The sequence below is a fragment of the Myotis daubentonii genome, chromosome 4 (genome assembly GCF_963259705.1).
Source record: "Myotis daubentonii chromosome 4, mMyoDau2.1, whole genome shotgun sequence".
NCBI classification, from domain to species: Eukaryota; Metazoa; Chordata; class Mammalia; order Chiroptera; family Vespertilionidae; genus Myotis; species Myotis daubentonii.
In genome coordinates, this window is record NC_081843.1 from 11,638,520 (window position 1) to 11,659,902 (window position 21,383).

A 21,383-nucleotide genomic window follows, 5' to 3' on the forward strand; every position below is an offset into this window, starting at 1 on the left:
TAAACAGCTACGATGACAAAGGGCTCGGGAAATACGGGCAGACGCTCTGCCGGAGACGATTCTCAGGTGGCAAGTGAGCAAATGAAAAGACGCTCAGCGCCATTAGCCGTGAGGGCCAAGCAGTGAGAACCACGGGGAGATGCCACCACACGTTCCCCCAGAGCAACTCAGACTAAAACCAGGACAGGCCTGGCTGGGTGGCTCAGTTGGCTGAGCATCGCCCCGTGCACGGAAAAGCCACCCCTCTCTCTCAAAAATAAAAAATAAAAAAGAACATATTGGGAAATAGATAAGTACATAAATAAAAATAAATTTAAAAAAGGATGACACCACCCCATGCTGGTCCGGATGTGGAGACACGCGTGCATATAAAGGAACATGAGGTTGAACACACACCTGGGCTGACTCTCCGGGGGATTATTGTGAGTGGAAAAGCCGATCTCAGACATACAGACTGTGTGCGTCTATTCCATAATATCCTTGAAATGATCCAATTACAGAAGGGATGAACTGATGAGTGGTCGCCAGAGGTTGGGAGGAAAGTGGGTGTGGCTATGGGCCGGGCCACTGTGGCGGAAAGGGTCGCCTCTGGCTGTCCCCCTGCCGGGACCCTGGTGCACCCCGCACGGGATTTGCAAGATGTCACCGCTGGGGAAGCCGGGGAAAGGGCACATGGATCTCTGCATCATCTCTTACAGCAGCGTGTGAACCTATAATTATCTTGAAGTTAAAAGTGTAATTTAAAAACCTAGAATAATAAATAAGAGGGAAAAGCCACAAGAGAAGGGCGGGTGGGGGAGGGCTGTGAGGAAATGCAGGCTCCCTGGTCCTAAGGACAGACATTCACCTTCGAACGAACTTACGCAAAAAGGGCGATTTATAGGAAGTAATTGCAGAAGACCTCTGGTTGCCACGGACAGAAACCCAATTCCTTAAGGAAAAAAAAAAATCCAAAACAGGAATTTGGGTTCCCACCCTGGAAAGCCCGGGGACACTGCTTAGCGCAGGGGTCTGTCCCTCCTCCTTTCCTCAGGGTCAGCTGCATTCTCAGGTTGCTGGGTGTGGACAGTCCCCAGGAGCTTCCCCTGCTCAAATCGCCGCGGGGGCGGGGGGGGGGGGGGGACGCTGAGCCCATTCCTGGTACCTCAGCAGCAGCCCTGGGCTGACAATAGTGCAGTGAGTGCCTGGGGTGGTGGTGGCCGGGCTGGGTGGAGGGGGTCAATGGGGGAGAGAGGGGGCCCTCTGTAATATTTTCAACAATAAAGATATTTATTTTTAAGACCTATGGGTGAGTCTCAGCCTGACTTGGGTGTCACATGCCCATCCTGAGCCAATTACTGTGGCCGAAGGGAAGCGACACTCTCATTGGTCAGGCCTGGGTCATGTGCTCACTCCTAAAGGCTGGGGGTGAGGCCAGCCCCACACAAACCGCATGGCCCGAGAGGGGGGGAGGAGTGGTCCCCGAACAGAGTGGGTGAGGGTCAGGCGAAACCAACCTGCGTATGCCCATGGGATCCCAGGGAAAAGCCTGCTTCTTCGTTCTCCATCCTCAGGTTCATTTTAATATTTTTTTATTGACTTCAGAGAGGAAGAGAGAAGGAGAGAGAAATAGAAACATCAATGATGAAAGAGGGTCATTGATTGGCTGCCTCCTGCACGGCCTGCACTGGGGACCCAGCCCGAAACCCGGCATGTGCCCTGACCAGAATCAAACCATGACCTCCTGGTTCATAGGTCAACACTCAACCACGGAGCCACACGGGCCAGCCATCCTCAGGTTCTGAATTTCCAGCCCTCTGGTTCAGACATCCCAGATTGGACTAGAATCTTGAGGAAGGATTATCTGATTAAATAGCTTTGGTCCAGCCCTTATCCAATCATCTGTGACCGGGGGTGGAGCCACACCCTGGACGGGGCGGTTCTTAGAGGGGCCAGGCTGGTGCCCCACAGCTGTCAGTCACAGATCGGCAGAGCTCCTGGAAGATCTACACTAGCTCCTTTTCTTTTCTTTCTTTCTTTTTTTTTTTTTTAATATATTTTATTGATTTTTTACAGAGAGGGAGAGAGATAGAGAGTTAGAAACATCGATGAGAGAGAGAAACATCGATCAGCTGCCTCCTGCACATCTCCCACTGGAGATGTGCCCGCAACCCAGGTACATGCCCTTGACCGGAATCGAACCTGGGACCTTTCAGTCTGCAGGCTGACGCTCTATCCACTGCACCAAACCAGTTTCAGCTACACTAGCTCCTTTTCATGAAAGGACAGGGGAACCCTTCAATGGGTTTGGCAGGAAGGGACAGACGATGATGTGGATCCGGGGAGAAAGGCCGAATCCTCGCATTGCTCCATGCTTTCCTCCGGGCGCTCTGGGCTGACAGAGACAAGCAGTGGGCGTGGGAGGCGGGCCGCACTCCCTCTGAGGAATGAGTGGGTGGTGGGGGGCCCTGTGGGCTGGCAGCAGGAGAGGCTGGAGGCTCAGGGCAGGGTTGGCAGCAACAAGAAGAGCCTGTGATTTGGAGGAAACCAGTCATCAAGGCAGAGACTGGGGACAGTGACCGGAAACCAGAGCAGGTGTGCCTACGGCAAGGCCGGAACCCCCGGTTACAAATGTCACTGCGCGGGCTGGTCAGAGGACTCAGGCGGGAGGCCCTTGTAGAATGGGCACTGGGTCGGAGAAGACGGCAGCTGGCCCCACACCTCCCTCCCTTCTTCCCAGATGTGGGGGTGGGGGGCAGATCCTCCAGCTCTGACTGCTCAGCACACACCCCGAGTGGGCACAGCCGAGTCCCCCGTGTGCAGGGGGACGCGTGGAGCGCGAGGTCATTATAATTTAATCTCGGAGGGAGAGCTGGGAGTCAGACAGAAGCGGGCAGTAAAAATGGTGCTAATCGCGATGGTGGTAATGATGGCCAGCCTTTCTGGACCGCGGACTGCGTGCCAGCTCTGTTCTGAGAGGCCCCACCGGGCCATCTGCTTTCATCTTTGCAACCTCGCTGTGAGGTGCGGCTATTGTGATGCCCAGTAAAACGGATGCGAGGACTATGGGGCGGAGAGGTAAGCATCCTGCCCAAGGTCACACAGGAGCCAAGGTCATTCAGCTCTCGCAGGGGCCGGCTGTCAGGGCTTCTGCTCCCATCTATTCTCATCATCCGCTTCGGCTAATCTCCTCGCATTCCCTTGCTCCAGCATCCCAACCCCCTCCACAAACCCTTCCTCGCCGGCTCAGACCCAGCTCGAGCGAGCGCCGCTGTCTGAGTCTGTGGTAACCTCCCCGTGTCGGCCCCTGGATCTTGCCTCTGAGGAGTGAGCTGGGCCAGGTCTGCGTCACCAGGTGCAGCTAATGCTGCTCCCACCCCGGCCCTCGGGGGGGGCGGGGGGGCAGGACCACGTCTTGTTCTTCTCCAGGAGGCACCTGCTTAGGTCTGGCCCCCAAGAGGCAGCGAGCGGGGGAGCGGCGCCGGGGGCTGGGGGTTCACGGCACCTTTCTCCTGTCCCCCGCAGCCTGGCGTGGGGCTCCTTCACCTGCTGCATGGCCGCCTCCGTGACCACGCTCAACTCCTACACCAAGACGGTCATCGAGTTCCGCCACAAGCGCAAGGTGTTTGAGCAGGGCTACCGGGAGGAGCCGACCTTCATAGAGCCCGAGGCCATCAAGTACTTCCGAGAGAGGTCAGTGCTCGCGGGGCACCTCTGGCCGGCTCTGGCCTCGTGGACACAGGGCTCCAGGCAAAGCTGGACTGAGCGGTCAGCCGGAAGTGCGGGGGGCGGGTGGACGGGCAGGTTGGGTGAGGCGCCGTGTGGACTCCACTATGTCAGAGCATCTGGGACGTCTTCATGTTTATGGGGCAGGTGACTGCCTTGAGCTTAGGCCAGTGGTCGGCAAACTGCGGCTTGGCAAACCGCGGCTCGCGAGCCACATGTGGCTCTTTGGCCCCTTGAGTGTGGCTCTTCCACAAGATACCGACTTCTGCGCATGGGCCACGAAGTTTCAATCGTACTGTACGTGCGCGCCCGCACGTGGTATTTTGTGGAAGACCCACACTCAAGGGGCCAAAGAGCCGCATGTGGCTCGCGAGCCGTGGCTTGCTGACCACAGGCTTAGGCGATCAGAGCCTGAGCGAGCGGGAAGGGGATCAAGTTGGAGCGTTTGCCTTTGGCTCCAGGCTTCATAGAGCCAAGGTGGGGGCACACAGAGGCCGAACCAAGGTCTCCATCCTGGACTCGGTCACAGCACTGGGTGAGAAGAGGACCCAGCAGTGGGGCTGGTGACGGCTGCTGGTGGAGGGCTCCTCGAGGCCAGAACCAAACCTGATCGCCTGAGTCCTTGGTGTCCCGCTGGGAGTAGGGGAGGTGACAATAAATGGTGGGTGGATGGTTGAATGGTTGGTCGGATGGATGTACAGATGCATGTATGCATGGGTGGATGATGGATGGATAGATGCATGGATGATGGATGGATGGATGCATGCGTTGATGGATGATTGGATGGATGGTTGGATGGATGGATGCATGCATGGGTGGATGATGGATGGGTGGACAGTTAGCGTATTTCCTGGGACCACCTCCTAAATAAGCTATTTTACCCAAATTCTTATCGCGGAGCCGGTTTCTGGGGAGTGATGGGACATGCACGCACTGATGCTTTTCTGTTGCAGGGAAGCGAAAGGTCCCCAGGACTGAGTCTGAAGAGGGAAAGGGGGACGGAGGCTGAGGGGCTGGGCAGTGTTGAGTAGGTGGACTCTCTGTGGGCCATGGAAGGGTTTCAATCCAAGGAGTCACGTGGTGGGGCCACACAGGGACCTCTCTCTCCCTCTTACAGATGCCATTGTCTCTGCCACACGGGCCTCCTTTCTGTTCCTTGAGCACGGCAAGCTCAGCCCTACCTCAGGGCCTTTGCACCTGCTGTGGCCCTGCCTGGAATTCTCACCTGGCTGGCTCACTCAGGCCTCTGCGCAGTGAGGGCTTCCTTCATCAGTTGGTCCAAATTTGCACGCCCCAAACACCCTGCCTTCGTCACTCGTCTGCCCATTGCTATGTTTTGGTAGCGCCGATATAAACTAACGTTATTCTGTTTGTGATCTGTTCGATAGTGTGTAGGCTGAGCTCCATGAGACAGGGCTTTGCTGTTTTGTCACTGTATCCTGAGCACCTAGAACTGGGCCAGGTACCTAGGAGGCGCTTATTAAATTGTGTGTGTGTGATCGACGGAATTCTTCTCTTTGTGGACCTCAGCCCTGACTGCCTCATGCCCTTTCAGCTCAAGCCCCTCCATCGTTGAGCCAATATGGCACCCAGCAACCCCACCACCACCAAGGTGCCCGGTCAGGTGTTCAGATCCAGGCCAGTCAGCTGTGGCAGGGAGGTCAGGCTGACCGGGCACATGGGCCTGCCTCGCCCACAGCTGTAGCCAAAGCGTGCCCATTAGGAAGAGGGCCATGGGTGGCAGAGACGGGACGGGGTAGGCGCTCAGGAAATGTCTTTAGAAGCCACACGAGCAGCCGATGTCTAACCCGCCCCATCAGCACGGCAGCAGCTGTCCCCTCGGTGTGGAGCGCCTGGGACGTCCGTGGGCAGCCTTGTTTTGCTGGTGCCGAAAGCAGGACCGCTGAGTACCAAGCAGCTCCGTGTGCTGGGGCCCCAGTTCGAATGGCCGCAGTGACGCAGGAGATGCTGCTTCCGGCGTATGTGCGGAGTATCACTTCACTCGTTCACAGCTCGAACGTTATGCAGAGGTTCATCAGACTTTACTGCCCTCCTTCTCTGGGGGAGCATTTCAGCTTGGCTGGGCTGTTCTAATTTTCTCTTTGTGTGTGTGTGTGTGTGTGTGTGTGTGTGTGTGTGTGTGTGTCTTCCCTGCCAAGAGCTCAGAGCACACGGGCAGACCTCTGCACAGGCTTGCAGGTGCCCAGAAGCGGGGCTGGAACCCTGCGTGGCCGGCACCCCCCAACCGCAGCAGGGACACGGGGAAGGCAGCCACGCTCCCACCTGCCCACATTTCCTCCTTGGCGGACGGGGGGCTGTAGAAGGGGGGGTGGAGCCCCCTGGCCTTAGTTTCTCATTTCCGTTGCTTTCCTGCTGTGCGACTGGGGGCCGCTTCCTCTGACCCACAGTGCGAGAGCTCTTGGCATCCTGGGAAGGCTCGGCCCTGACAAGCCAGGGAGCGTGCTGGGCACAGTGCCGGGCACACGGAGAGGGTTCTGTGAGTGTCAGTTCCTGTCCCTTCTGCTACTGATGCAAAGTACAAAGCCTGGGAATGGTTACCTCAGGACGAGAGGGAGATGGCGTTTTAGATATTAGGACTTTAATAAATGATATCCATAAGCACAGCTGATACGTATGTGGTGCTTGCCCTGTGCCAGGCACCCTCTAAATGCCTTAGATGTTCACTCCGCAACACCTCTGGGAGGTAGTGGGTATCACTGTGTCCCCATTTTATAGTTGCAAAATCAAGGCACAGAGAGGTGTAGTGACTTGCCCAGGGTCACACAGCTGGTAAGTGCCAGAGCTTGGATTTGAACCAGGTCACTGAGTGTGGCCGCTCGGGACGGATCAGTATCTCCTCCCAGCACGGAGGGGAGTCCGCTGAGGCTCACAGCGTGAGGGCAGGCAAGGTGCAAAGCAGCCATGAGTGCGGAGGGCACGGGAGGATACAGGCCTGGGAGGGAGGGGGTGTGAGGTCTCCCAGCCGCCCCCCTGGTCCTGTCAGAGGAGAGACAGGCGTGGCCCCACTTCCCCAGGCCTCTCCGGCGTCCTGCCCGGACGCTGCCGCCCCACCTGGGTCTGTTGGGGGTTCTGTGCAGGAGTGGCCTGGTGGGGTCTGAGGAGCAGCTGGGCAGATCCCGAGAGGTGTTCTGGGCTCTGGAGCGCGGTGGAGTGTGGAAGACGGTGCGTGTGTGTGTGCACGTGTGTGTGCACGTGTGTGTGCCGAGGGCCGGTGTGCACACATGGGGTTGGGGTGCACTCTGTCCCCGTGACTGAGCCCCCTCACTTACTAGAATAAACATCTGGAATTTAAGGCTCCCAGGGTCACCCTATGGGTTGTCCCCAAGGAGGGCCTCCTAGGAAGATGCCAGTGAAAGGTCAATATTTGCAGATCGGGGCTTTCTTGAAGGCTTGAAGCTCCGTCTGGTTTACGATGTGGGAGAACATGAGATTACGGGACGGGCTCCGCGGGGTTCAGCCACAACACACCTCCCGCCTCCCCTGGGAAAGCCGCGGGCAGGGGGCGGGGAGCCACAGGCCGAGAGGGCAGCTCGGTCACGTCCCTGCTCCGCGCATGCGCCCCTGTGGGCTGACTTGCTAATCCATCTTCGTCCTCGTTTGTGTCTGCCTCCTCCCGGGTGCAAACCTGCGAGCTTGTCCTGCTGGGTTTCCATCCTGTGCACCTAGAACCACAGGGCTCAGTAAGTTATTCGCTATCCATAACAATGCCATCACTAATGATGCACAAAGCTGTACGGTGCCCCTGCTGCCGGCGCCTTACCCATGTGCGCTCAGTCCTGTGGGGACAGGAGCAGATAGACCAGGGCTGGGATTAACTGCCGTTTACTGGGTGTGAGCACCCAGGAGTCACTTCACCTTCCGGGCCTCAGTTTTCCTGGATGGAAAACGGGCCAACGTTTTTTTTCTCAAAGCTTTGTCCTAAGGGTTACAGGAGATGATGTAATTAAGCTTCTGGCACAAAGCTGGTGTCCCCTGCTCCCGACCCCCACCCCCTCCAGAACGCCCCCCCCCCCCCCGTGCAGGGGAGACATGCCCTGCCTGCCTGAGGAAGGGGTGCAGTGCCCGCTGCACGCGGAGGTGCTGGGGGAATCCTGTCCGAAGATGGACTTTGTTTGGACCCCATGGTGGTTTTGAAATTCTTAAATTTTGTCTGAGTTTTAAAAATTAGGTTTCGTGTTCTAAAATATTAAGGTGTTGGGCTTGTGATGCAAAAGCAGAGGGTCTGGCCACACTGGGCCACAGTTCCTGCACAATGGGCCGCAGCGGGGAGCACCCGCCCCTCGGAGCACTCCGGGGCTAGGAGGTTGGCCCCCGGGTTGGGACACCTGCTGGCTCCCTGGCTCCGGGGTGGCCAGTGCAGCGGAGTGCCATGTGCCCTGATGCGTCTGTGGGCAGGTGACTCCTGGCGGGCGGGGGCGGAGGCGGGGAGGGGGGGGACTGAAGCCCACGGGCAGGTAGAGTAGAAAAGCCTCCACAGAGGAGACCCTGAGCCTCACCAGCCAGGTGGGCAGTGGGTGCGAGAGGGCAGTGTCGGGCACAGGCTGCAGCCAGGAGGGGAGCGAAGGAGGGTGCTGAGGAAAAGCTAGCAGCTGGGGTCACGGGAAAGCCGAGGGTGGGAGTGGGACCTGCGTCTCATCTCTCGCGTCCTCCCGCAGCGTCTGGGGTGGGGCTGGCCGGCTGGGGGGGGAAGGTGGAGTAGGAACCTGCCCAAAGCCCTCCTCTTGGGCGCCAGCCCTCCCCAGGCGGCGGCTGGTGCAGAAGTGGGTGCAGGGGCCCCGCCCCAGCAGCTCTGCTCTCCTGTCTGCTGTGGGGAGACTTCAGAAGGGCTCATCTCCCCTTCCTTCCCGGCCACTCGCAGCAGGGCCTGGGCCTCTGCCCTCCCCCCACTCCCTGGAAAGGGCTCCCAGCAGCCCGACTTCCCACGCCCCTCCCTGCGCCTCTCCCCAGCTGCCCCTCCTCTGCTCCTCACAGGGCGAGGCCCCAGGGCCAGAGCTGGGCCTCTTCCCTCCTCACCTGGCGTGAGCCTCAGCGGCCACTCCTGTGCCAGGGCTCCCACCCTCCCCTCCAGACCCGCGCCATGTCCAGCTGCCTCCTTGGCGTTTGGATTCTCAAAGGCAGCGGAAGGCAACGTGACCAGCACCCACTCATGACAGTGTCCCCATCCTACGGCAGCGTCTCTCCACGGTGCCCTGCTGTGCCAGCCCGACGTCTGCAAGTGCTGGCACCTTGTCCAGCTCACCCCATCCAGGCACTTCCCTGCAGCTGGCGCACGCCCGTCCCCGCGCCGAGCTCCCATGTAATTAATCCCACATCCACCGTACCCCCGCTGTGCTCCCCAAGCAGAATGACCAGGTCCCTGTACCCCCATCTTCCTGCTTAAATCAGTGCGGTGACCGCCCACAGCTCTGGACAGAGGTCCAGCTCCTCACTGACCTTCAGGCGCTGCCCCTGCCCGGCCCCACCATGGCCCCGTCCCTGCTGCACACAGCACCCCCCGGACCTCGCAGTTCCCCACACCGGCCACTCTCCTGCCTCCACGGTGCTTCTGGACTGCCCCCCTCTCTGCCTGGAGCACCCCCACTGCCCCCTCTCTGCCTGGAGCACCCCCACTGTCCCCTCTCTGCCTGGAGCACCCCCATTGCCCCCTCTCTGCCTGGAGCACCCCCACTGTCCCCTCTCTGCCTGGAGCACCCCCATTCCCCCCTCTCTGCCTGGAGCACCCCCACTGCTCCCTCTCTGCCTGAAGCACCCCATTGCCCCCCTCTCTGCCTGGAGCACCCCCATTGCCCCCCTCTCTGCCTGGAGCACCCGCATTGCCCCCTCTCTGCCTGGAGCACCCCCATTGCCCCCTCTCTGCCTGGAGCACCCCCATTGCCACCCCCTCTCTGCCTGGAGAACCTCCATTGACCCCTCTCTGCCTGAAACGCCCTATCGCCACCCCCACCCCCCGCCTGGAGCACCCCCACTGTCCCCTCTCTGCCTGGAGCACCCGCATTGCCCCCCTCTCTGCCTGGAGCACCCCCATTGCCCCCTCTCTACCTGGAGCACCCCCATTGCCCCCTCTCTGCCTGGAGCACCCCCATTGCCCCTCTCTCTGCCTGGAGCACCCCCACTGCCCCCTCTCTGCCTGGAGCACTCCCATTGCCCCCTCTCTGCCTGGAGCACCCCCATTGCCCCCTCTCTGCCTGGAGCACCCCCATTGCCCCCTCTCTGCCTGGAGAACCTCCATTGACCCCTCTCTGCCTGAAACGCCCCTATCGCCACCCCCACCCCCCGCCTGGAGAACCCCCATCCTGGCCTTGATGCTGGGCCTTCAGATCAAACCTCAAGTATCAATTCCAAACCCCACCGACTCTGCTGTCTTCTCACAGCCCCAGGGGCCTCATCACCGTCTCCCCGTCTCCCCGCCTCCCTGCAGTTGCTCCTGCAGGCTCCGTGGGCCAGGACACGTGCCCGCTCCCCGTCTCTGCTCAGGAGCGCGGGTGGGTGGGCAGAGGGCCAGCAGGGAGGCAGGCCTCTCTGAAGGAGCCTCAGGCCCTGTCACTGGCCAGTCTGTCAGGCCAAGGTGACCCTTGCCCTCTGGGAGCTGCCTTGCGTGACCGACATCGCCACGCTTGGGTGCCCACCTCTGTGGCCCTGCCACGGGCTCGCTGTTCTCGCGGCCAAGCCTGGGCCTGGACGGGGCGTCTGAAATAAGCCGAGTCTGGAGCTTTCGCGCTGCCCGGGGCCTGGGGCGCCCATGGGGCTGTGAGGGCGGGGGTGGCTCCATTAATGCCAGCGATTGTTTTTCTAGTAATAACATCTGCCCAGGCAGTTCCACAAACCATCTCCAGGCGATCATATCTCGGCATTTCTTTTTAAAACTCAATATTGGAGAAACGGGGAGGAAACGGCCAGCGCCGCACGAAGGTTTGGGGAGGGCCTGACACTGCGACGGCTTTATCTCCTCTGTGGTCCCCAGCGTTTTGTTTAGGATGATATTGCTCGTGAGACGGGAAAAGAAAAGAGAACCTTTAAAAAGCCCATCTATCCTCCCCTATCCGGAACGGCACTGCGGGGCACGGAGTCTTCGTTTCCCGCCCCTGGGCACTTATTTGCCGGCAGTCCCTTAACCCCACCCCTTATTCTGCCGGAAGCGGAGGGTTGAAAACCGCTGTTCACTGTCCCCTGCGCCTGGGCCTGGTCCTACCCCGGGGCCGGTGCCAGCCCTCAGCCTCTGCTGCACTTCACTGCGTGAGGATCCTCTCTCAGTGGCGCCTCGCCCCTCATCACTCGTACTGGGGCCCATTGAAACCTCAGTTCCCCCCAGGAGTGCGGAGCCCGGGGAGCGGTGGGCACATGAGCCCTCGCCAGCTCCCACAGTTGGATCAGCAGGTGGCCGACCAAGGCCGTGAAAGGAAGGCGGAAGGCAAGACCGGCCCTTGTGGTGGGAACTGACCCACGGGAAGTGGGAAGGACGTGAGAAGGACACCTGCTCCCGGTTCCTCCTAAACATCAGTGGCCGAAGGGGCGGTGCTGGCTGGCAGGGCTCCGGGCGGCCTCGTGCCCGGCCTCGTGCCCGACCGTCGCCACTGCTGGTTCCCGGGTGACACCCATTTGTAGGCGCCACTTGGGGAGCACGCGGAGGCCTGGGTCCCTGGAGCCGTGGGGATGACAGGGCCTAAGCCTCGCAGAGGCCCCCACACGCCCAAAGCCGGGCCCAGTGTCTGGCTCCTCAAACGTGACCCGGGCCTGGCAGCATGAGCCTCGCCTGGGAAGCTGTTAGAAATGCAGGCGCTCAGGCCCCGGAGGAGGGCGTGGCGGGCGGAGGCGCCGGGTGGAGGAGGGCCAGCCCCCGACTCCGGGTGGTCCTGGCCGGTGCCCATGTGGCACGTCCACGGTGACACGAGCACAGACGTCGAGATGAGTGTGGGGAAACCTCCGCTGCAAGTTAATATCGCTGCTGCACCCAAGCTTGCCTTTTGTGCCTGTTTGTTTGTCCTAATTTCATTTTCTAGTTTATTATATTTTATTAAAAAATAGGTCCCAGGTAGATTGAAAATTAAGGAGGAAACCTAGATCTTCGTCGCATAATTGGAGAAGCAGGGAACGTAGGCTGTCAGTTCACACCAGGAAGTGCCTGGAGACGGGAGACAGTCGCCAGGCTGGGCCCTGAGGGGCTGGGCATGAGGAGGGCCCAGGAGGCGCGGTGCCGGGAGCCCTGTGCTGGGGAGGCAGGGATGAGACCTGTGGGCCCCTGCCAGTGCCCCGGGCTGCAGTGGCCACATTTGGCCCTGGAATTAGGAGTGAAGGCACTGGGGAGGCTGCCAACGAGACGTCGGCTCTAGTCCACCCTCGAACCCCCAAATCCTCGGGGCCCCCTGCCGGCGCCACTTGCCTGCCTCCTGTCCGCTCTCAAAAAGAGCAAACACCCAGCCCCTGTCAGATTCCAGCCGTTAATATGGTAAAACCATATCCTTCCTCGTGGAACCAGGAGGCGGAGTCCGAGGGACAGACCACAGAGGCCCCGGAGAGGATGACGACGGTCGGGATAACAGTGAGATGGTGCCCAGTGCCGAGCGGGAGCTAAGAGCTCTCCGCAGGGGAGGGGGCCCCTCCACCTAGAGGGTTGTGGGAACCCCCCAGGACAGGCACATTATTGTGCCCATTTATCAGATGAGAAAGTCAAGACTCGAGATGATAGGGACGTGCCCAGACCCGTTGAGGAAGCGACACAGTGCGTGCTTGGGGCCTGGGGGGCCCGGGGGCCACCTACTGCCCCCTCTGAGCACTGTCCACCCCAAGCACCCCACGAGCCCTCCAGGCACTCATTTAGGTCCCTACTCCATCATGTAAAGAAAGAAAAGAGGCCTGTCTTCAGGAAGCACGTAACATTTCCTGCAGGAAATCATCGTTCAGATCAGAGGAGGTGTTCCCTGGTGACATCTATGGTTGTTCCTTTTCTTTCTACACAAAGCGCAGCACCCGGGGACCCCCAGCTGCCCCCCCAGAGGGCTGCCCTTTTCTCCTCATATCCCCCTCCCGCCTGCCTCCCTCTCTCCTTCCTTCCTTCCTAACATCCCTTGTGCCAAGCAGGGTGCCAGGCCCTGAAGCCACAGTGGAGAATGAGATAAACTCCACCCTTTTCCTCTCTGACTTTAAAATGCCCGGTGCAGACCAATGACAGACAAGCCTGGCTGGGCCCTCATGCTCTGGGCTCAGCCACACAAGCGGCAGCGAGGTGGTTGTCCTCCCTGTCACTCCCACCACCACGCTGGGCCATTGCCGCACAGAACACTCTGAATCACGGAGATTCAGAGCAGGCAAGCTGCACAGGCGAGCTGCCCAGGTGAGCTGCACAGGGGAGCTGCCCAGGCGAGCTGCACAGGGGAGCTGCACAGGCGAGCTGCCCAGGGGAGCTGCACAGGCGAGCTGCCCAGGTGGCCACACCCAGGTGAGCTGCCCAGGTGAGCTGCACAAGTGAGCTGCCCAGGTGAGCTGCACAGGCGAGCTGCCTCAGCTCTGACCCCTACTCACCACAGGCTCACAGTCTCAGCTGTGCCCAAAGCATCCCCCTGTCCTCAGGTTTCCTGCCAGGAAGCTCTGGGGCCGTGGGAGGCCCTCAGCCCTTGTTAACCGCTGTCAAACATTAGCCATCACTAGGCGGCTGCCAAGTCCCGCACATGAGTTATTTTCACGAGCGAACCTGGTGATGGGGCCGCGTTTGTGCAAGGAAACCAGCTCTTTCCGACGGCAGCACAGCACAGCAGACAGGCAGGCAGCCCCTTGGATCCAGCTCTGCTCTGAGGGGTGAGCGCGTCCTGTGGGCTTTGGCCAGCTTCGGGGTCACCTCCTCCATGAAGCCCTGCTGGTCCCCACACAGGTGGGCCTCACCCTGGGGCAGGCTCCCGCCACCTGGTGATCAAAGCTCCCCAGGGACTCCCGCGGGTCTCCAGGTTGAGAACCACTGGCTGGACCGGAGGCTAACACACGTCTCCCGCAGGCCAGACCCAGCCACCGCCTGCTGTCAAGGAGCCTCGACTAAATACACGCCCACTTGTTCCGTGGTGCCTGTAGCTGCCTGGGACTGAGGGCAGCTGAGAGCTGAGAAGAGACCATGTGGCCCCCAGAGCCTCGCATCCCTACCATCGAGACCTTTGTAGAAAAAGTTTCCAACTCCTGGATTAGGCAGGCAGTCCACCCGTGTTCCTGCCATCCGCTCGTTTGGCCTTCGCACGCTCAGTGTGATTCCTTGTGCGGGTGCCACAGGCACGGACTCCTCAAGGACAGGGACCCTGAGTCGTGTCCCCACAGGCAGCACCAGGCCTGGCCCACAGCAGCTGCTCACCCCTTGGCAGGTGTCCTTCGATGTGTCCACTGTTGAGCTCTGGGGTGTCTTAGCAACAAGGTTTGGGTGACCAGGGAGAGCATGCCGGGCGGGGCTGGTTCTTGCCTGAAACATCAACGCCTTTGCTCACCCGCCCACCCCCCAGGTGGAGGCTCTCAGCCGGCCCGGGAGGTGCCCAGCATGAGGCCGGGAGGGAGATGGGGCCTGAGAACTGGGAGCCTAGAAGGGTTCAAGGTTAAGGCTGTGAATCGCAGGCAGCTATGGCGGGGCTGGCGTCTGCTGACTCACAGGCAGGCGGCGCCGGGAGGAGGATGGGCTCGGGGACCTGTCCCGCTGCTGGGGTGCAGCACAGCCCCCTGACTGGTGGCCCCCCAGCCGAGCACCTCTGCTGACGGACGGGACTCAGCACCCTGCGGGGTGCACAGGCAGCACGGCTCAGAAGAGCGAAAACACCTAAACGTTCATTGATAGGTATTGAATATTATTGTCTTCACAAACAACTATCAGGAAAGAGATGAGTGAGATGTACATGTACTGATATAGGAAGAGGTTGGAAACTCATGGGTAAGTTTAAAAAAAAATCAGGTTACAGAAAAAGGTGTGTTTAATTTGAGGCTATTAATATAAGTATTAATTCTGAGAAGCACTGCTACACGGAGGTGTAATTACAGGACTCTGCTCTCTTGATGCGGTTGGAGGTTTTGGGTTTTTTTTTTTTTAACAAACCTGTGCTATCGGGAAAGTAGCAAAGATGTTTCAGTGAAAGACAGAAAAGGGAACTTCCGTCCTCCCTGACGGCGACCTTCCGCAGCGCCCGCCCCGGCCTCCGTGCCGCCCTCGGCCTCCCGGCCGCAGAGGCCTGTACCCCGGAGCTGTGCCCCCCGCTCGCTCCCTGCAGCCAGGCCGGCCCTTCGTGCGGACAGTGCGGGCCTCCGTGGCCTCTGGCCCACGCCTGTCATTTTCTAGCTGGAGCGCCAGCTCGTCTCCCCGCTGGACGGGACACTCTCGAGGACGGAGACCGAGAGGAGGGCGTATCTGTCCCCATCTGGTCACAGCACACGGGGCAGGGCCGGGAAGTGCCTGTGTGAGCGCTGGGCAGTCTCTGGGGACCAGGTCACCAGCACAAGACCTCCCCTCTCCGGCAGCGGTTCTCAACCTGTGGGCCGCGACCATCGGCAAACACATATAGCAAATCAGATATTCACATGACGATTCCTAACAGTAGCAAAATTACAGTGATGAAGTAGCAACGAAAATAATTTTCTGGTTGGGGGTCACCACAACATGAGGAACTGTATGAAAGGGTCGCGGCATTAGGAAGGTTGAGGACCACTTAGGAAGGCCACTCCTGGCTTTGCTCACTTGTCACGCCACCTTCCCCACGTCTCCTCCAGCCTCTGGGAGGGGCTGCGCAGGAAGGAGAGGCGAAAGGAAAAAGCAGCAAATGGTGGGAGGGAGGGATTGGCTTGGAGAGGACGGAGACTCCTGGCGCAGAGGGAAGGGGTGGGGTGGGAAGGCGAGAGGTGGAGGAGAGGGGAGGCAGGAGGGCACGGGAGAGAGTGCGGGAGGCCCTGGAAGGGAGCCGTGGGGAGGGCGGTTCGGCAGCTGTACGGGACTGACAGGCAGGGGCGGGGAGACAGCAGGATTGGGCCAGGGGTGGAGCTGGGTGCCCTCCGTGCTCTTAGGAGACACAGACTGCCACGGAGTCTTCAGGGGGCCGGGCTGCGTGTCGCTAAGGGGGTGCACATTTGGGCTGGGCCACGTGGAGCTCTGCGGTTCATGTGGGTTACAATGGGTGAGTGCAGTGTGGGCCTATGGCCCTGCCCACTCTCGGTTCGGTCATCGTGATGTGGGGGTGAGGGTCTCGGCCTGGAGCCGCTGCCGTCCCCACCCTGACCCTGTCAGCTGTGCGCGGGGCTGGCAGCCCCTGCCACACGGGCTCAGGCGGCCCCTCTGGAACCCCGTGATCTTGCGCTGCCGGAGGAGGAGGAGGCCATGTGTGGGAGACTCTCCCAGCTGTCGCGGGAGCAGCACGGAGGCGGGAGAAGCCTGGCTGTGTAGATGTGGACATGGCTTTAGGAAGTGCTTTCATGTAGTTAGGCAGCGACACAGTAATCGGTCCATTGCCCCAAACCAGAAAAGAGAGGGAAGTTGAAAAAGGAAGCTCAGGATTTAACCCATATCGTCTCATTATCTAGGCTTCATCGCCGTCAGGCTTTTGGCATACAGTCAGCTCAATAAATTTTGTTGTTAATCCTCACCTAAGGATATTTTTTCTGGTTGCTTTTTAGAGAGAATGGAAGTGAGGAAGGGAGGGGGGAGAGAGAGAGAGAGAGAGAGAGAGAGAGAGAGAGAGAGAGAGAGAGAGAAACATTGACGTGAGAGAGGCACGTTGATTGGTTGCCTCCTGCATGCACCCAACTGGGGCTGCAGATTGAACCTGCCACCCAGGTACGTGCCCTTGACTGGGAATTGGACCTGCGACCCTTCGGTCCAAGGGCCCATGCTCTAACCACTGAGCAAACGGCCAGAGCCAGCCAAATTGTTTTTGCAGATCAGTGCAGCATGTTTTACCAGGGGTCCTCAAACTTTTAAAACAGGGGGCCAGTTCACTGTCCCTCAGACCGTTGGAGGGCCGGACTATAGTTAAAAAAAAACTATGAACAAATCCCTATGCACACAGCGGCGGCAAAAACACCCGGCGGGCCGGATAAATGTTTTCGGCGGGCCGCATGTGGCCCGCGGGCCGTAGTTTGAGGACCCCTGTTTTAAACAAACCAGGCCATGCTTATTCGTTTGTCACTTGCCGCCTGCAGGTAACGGGGCACCCTTTTGCGAGCACGTGGGTTTGCATCCTGGTCCTGCCTCTGACTCCTCAGCTGTCGCACCTCGTCAGTCAGGTCACCTCTGGGGCCTCCGTTTCCTCATCAGTAAAGGGACAGGCCGCTCGCAGGGCGGTGGCAGGGCCCCCGGGCGGGTGCGAGGCTGCTGTGCGCAGTGCTCCTCCTCACTCAGGCCTTCGCTTCCTTTTCTCCAGGTTCGAGAAGGGGGACCGGCACGACGAGGAGGACGACCTTCGCTTAGATTGCCGCCACGAGAGATACCCCGCCCGTAAGTGGCCTCTTCCCGGGGGCTGTGCCGATTCCGGGCCTACAGATGGGGAAACTGAGGCTGGTGTCTGAGAGGAGCAATTCCTCTGCAAGCAGCGGCCGCGGCCCGCACAGCGGGGTGGGAATGCTAAGCCAGCCAGAGGGAGAGTGGAGAGCTGAAGGCAGGCGGGCGCACCGCAGCTTCAGTCCCGGCCTGGGCCAGCCATCGGCCCCCAGGGAGACCAGCACTGTGGGGCACTGGCCAGGTCCGGGGGCGAGGTGGACAGGACTTGTCTGAGCTGCGGGTGCTCCTGGCAGCTCCGTGTGCCTCGCCGTGGGGGGCACATAGACAGAATCCAGGGCACCCGTTTGGAAAGGACATGTCTGCGCCAGGAAGCAGAGGGGAGGGAAAAAGAGAGCAGGACCCGCTCCAGGCAGGAAAGGGAAGAGCCGATGTGAGATTGGCGTTAAAGGGGCGGAATCTCCGCTGAGCCTCTGATGCCCTCCATGCGCTCCCTGCCCACCTGCCCACCTGAAGGGCTTCTCACGCCTGACCTCCGATTCTTGCTGACCCCCAGCCCCTACAGAACGTACGCTCCACATTTTGCAGATGAGGACAGTGAGGCTCAGAGAGGTGGAGTCACGTGCCTCAGGTCACACAGCTCGTGAGTCCGTGGCAGAGCAGTCAGCGCAGGCACGGTCAGAGCCCGGCCCACGTGGGAGCTTCCAGGAAGCTCAGTGTCCGCCGACTGCCGGAGTCCAGGTCTCGGTGCCTGGGGCTCCCCCACCTGCACCCACAGAGGGTGGGCAGCTCCGTCATCCCCAGGGTGGGGTCGCCATGAGGCCTGTGCTTTGCACCTCAAGATCGCCCTACTCTTGAATTCCTACCTCAGTCTGCTTCTGGGGAGACCCAGGCCTGTCTGCCTCTAATTCCTGTGATCCTAGCAGCGGAGTGAGGATGGCTGTGCCAGGAGGGAGGCGGGGGGAGGGGGGCTGCTGAGAGGAGAGCGCCCCGCTTCTCTCGGAGGAAAGGCGCTCCTGCAGGAGCCACCGGCCCGGGAAGACGACCTGCCTGAGGAACAGGAGGTGGCTCCTGGGTGGACCCTGGCTCACACCCATGGTCAGTGGCAGGTGCCTGTGCCAGGGCGGAGGGCTTCCTGGGAGAAGGGGCCGCGCACCAGGGTGTGGAGGCAGCTGGGAGCACCCGCCTCAGAGATAAGCCAGCGGAGAGCCCAGGAAGCATGTGGCGGGGACAGAGGGAGAGCCTGGCACATGGCACAGTGCCCCCGGCTCCCCGCTGGGCCGAGCCTCCCCGGGCCCTGCAGGGTGGGCAGGACACCCTGTGGACAGAAGCTGGGGCTTGGGGGGGGGGGGCAGCTGGGGAGCTGGGAAGAGGGAAGGCCAAAGGGAGCCAGTCCGGCCCCAGCAGTGGGCCCTGGAGTTAAGAATGAGGACACCCAGGGTCAGGGGACGCAGAAGCCCTGCAGCCCCAGCCCAGGCCCCACAGCCTCCCCGGGCCAGCTGCCTGTGGGCAGCTCCCACGGCCTCCCTCCCCAGTGCCCGGCTCACCTCCTGACGTGAGGAAGCATCGGCTGCATTGGCTGGGTCAGCAGCTTGCGCAGATTCCATCCTGCGTTCCTTCCGCAAGTGCTCCCTGTGTCTGCTCTGAGCTGGCCCCGTGCTGGTGCTGGGCCGGCCGCGGGAGCCAGGCGGGCACAGACCTCGGGAGCCAGGCAGGCACAGACATCGGGAGCCAGGCGGGCACAGACCTCGGGAGCCAGGCGGGCACAGACTGAGGGAGCAAGGCGGGCACAGACCTCGGGAGCAAGGGGAGCACAGACCTCGGAGCAGGGTGAGCACAGACCTCGGGAGCAAGGCGGGCACAGACCTCGGGAGCCAGGCGGGCACAGACCTCGGGAGCAAGGCGGGCACAGACATCGGGAGCAAGGCGGGCACAGACATCGGGAGCAAGGCGGGCACAGACTGAGGGAGCAAGGCGGGCACAGACATCGGGAGCAAGGGGGGCACAGACTGAGGGAGCAGGGTGAGCACAGACCTCGGGAGCAAGGCGGGCACAGACTGAGGGAGCAGGGCGGGCATAGACCACGGGAGCAGGGCAGGCACAGACTGAGGGAGCAGGGTGGGCACAGACTGCGGGAGCAAGTGCGAGGAGCAAGCAGAAGTGAACCCAGAAACAAACAAGACCATCTCAGGGGCTAGGGCTCAATGTGCGATGGTGAAGAGGAAGCAGACCGCAGTTCCTTTAGAGCCTCGTCTCTGAGGAGCTGGACGGGAAGGATGAGAAGGAGTCGGTCAAATAAAGGGCCAGGCAGAGGGGCCGGGGGGGCACAGCCTGGGGCGGGAGCAGCCAGGCCTGGGAGCCAGCGAGGCGTGGCAGGTGGCGGTGGGAGTGGGCGGCGGGGCTGGAGGGAGGGGGCAGCATGGGAAGAGGGGGTGCCATGGGGACCCCAACCGTGCACCTACGTTTGCCCACGCCGGCATACTCATCAGTGTATTTATCCGTGTCCCTGTCCATATCCGTCCCTCCCTCCACCTGCAGGCGGGAAAGGAGGGAGGGGAGCTGGACACGGGGCGGCAACAGCTCAGCGGGTGTCGCTCTCATTCCCAGAGAGACACGTGGCCGGGATGGGACGGAGATCCAAGCGGGGGTTCTTTGCTGGAAGAATTGTGGGTGTTGTAGTTTGGGTCCCGTGGATTGGGTTGTGGTAGTTTGTTGTCGAATAAGGATTGGACAGCAAGCAGCTTACTTGGTGACCTCAGAAAACCAAGTAGGAGCAGGCGCAGGGACGCAGCAGGGCAAGGCCGGTGGCGGTGAAAGCACATTGTCCAGCCGGCCAGCACTGTCCCCACCGGGGACTTGGGCAGCCAGCGTGTCCGGTCGTCCCCCAGATGTGACAGCACGTCCTGGGTCGTAGTCTGAGGCTGCGGGTGGACGGGGGAGAGTCCCTGGGGGCGGTGGGAGCCTGTGCGGGATGCCAACAGTGTGTCCCTCGGTGCTGTGGGGAGGACAGGTTTGTGGGCACCATGGCTACACCCACGTCCAGTCTGAGGGCGGGCAGGCTGGGAATGGAGATAGTGGAAAGCAAGGGGCTGCTGGGACCCTTCGAGGAGAAAGGGGTGCAGGGGGGGGGAGAGGCAGTGAGTCAACGAGGCCCTAACTCCCTGGGGCCCAAGCAGAAGCTGGGAAGGCAGCTGCCCCTCCCCCAAGGCTCCCAAAGAATGAGGAAGAGCTGGTTTGGCTCAGCGGACGGAGCATCGGCCTGTGGACTGAAGGGTCCCAGGTTTGATTCCGGTCAAGGGCATAGGCCCGGGTTGCGAGCTCGATCCCCAGTGGGCGGTGTGCAGGAGGCAGCCGATCAGTGGTTCTCTCTCATCATCGATGTTTCTCTCTCCCTCTCCCTTCCTCTCTGACATCAACCAATGTAAACATAAAAGGCCGAGGAAGGGAAGGGCCCATCTGCTGTCGGAGCTGAGGGAGGAGTCGGCCCGAAAGTGGCTGGAATGCCCGCGTGCGGTCACTTTAATTATCCTAAAGGGGCTGCTTCTGTGGCCACAGGAAAGTCGTTTATTCATTCACTCAGTGAACACATCTTCACTCCAGATGCTGACCACGGGGTGAGGGCGGTGCAGGAGAGGGAGGGCCGGGGCAGGGGACTTCGTCGGGGTGGTCCAACCTGCTGGCATGGCACAGCCGTGGTGGGGACACCTGGCCTTGAGGACAGTGACCAGCAAGAACAGTCAGGCCCCGCAGGTCTGATGCTGTACCTCAGCCTGTGCACCCGCTGAGGACGTCACATCCATCCACTCATTAATCCTAAACACGGCCCCAGTTTACAGACAGGAACAGCGAGGCCCAGGGAAGGGATGCCGTGCCCGGAGATGGCAGGGCTGGGATTTGCATCGAGCTCGTCCGGCTCCAGAGGCCATACCTGGGGCCACCGGGGTGAGCTTCCACATGTCAGTCAGCGGGTCCCCGTGCTGGGACCCCCCGCCTGCCAGGGGCAGCCTATGAGGTTACAGGACGCAGCCACGTGGACTTGGTCCTCACAGAGCTCGCGGGCTGGGAAAGCAGCCCGATCAGACCGTCCGGGGAATGGCGCCGTCTCCAGAAAGCAGCCTCTTCGCTGCTAGTTTTTTGGCCAAGGAAATGCTTTGGGGATGCCTGGGCAGGTTTTGCAATATCTCTGCACCCGGCAGCTGCTCGGCTTTGGCGGTGGGCT

The 21,383-nt window shown here is 60.7% G+C and overlaps 1 protein-coding gene across 4 annotated transcripts in view; it reads left to right on the top strand.

Moving 5' to 3' along the window:
- The window catches only part of GSG1L (GSG1 like), a 183,794-nt gene that overhangs the window by 152,694 nt on the left and 9,717 nt on the right, over nt 1–21,383 (top strand). For 2 of the 4 annotated variants that reach the window (XM_059692467.1, XM_059692468.1), the window contains exons 5-6: nt 3,505–3,691; nt 17,107–17,164. In XM_059692467.1, the coding sequence (XP_059548450.1) occupies nt 3,505–3,691; nt 17,107–17,164 (245 nt within the window). Of the gene's footprint in view, nt 1–3,504; nt 3,692–17,090; nt 17,165–21,383 lie in introns of all 4 variants that reach the window. The other 2 variants (XM_059692469.1, XM_059692470.1) reach the window with 1 other exon arrangement.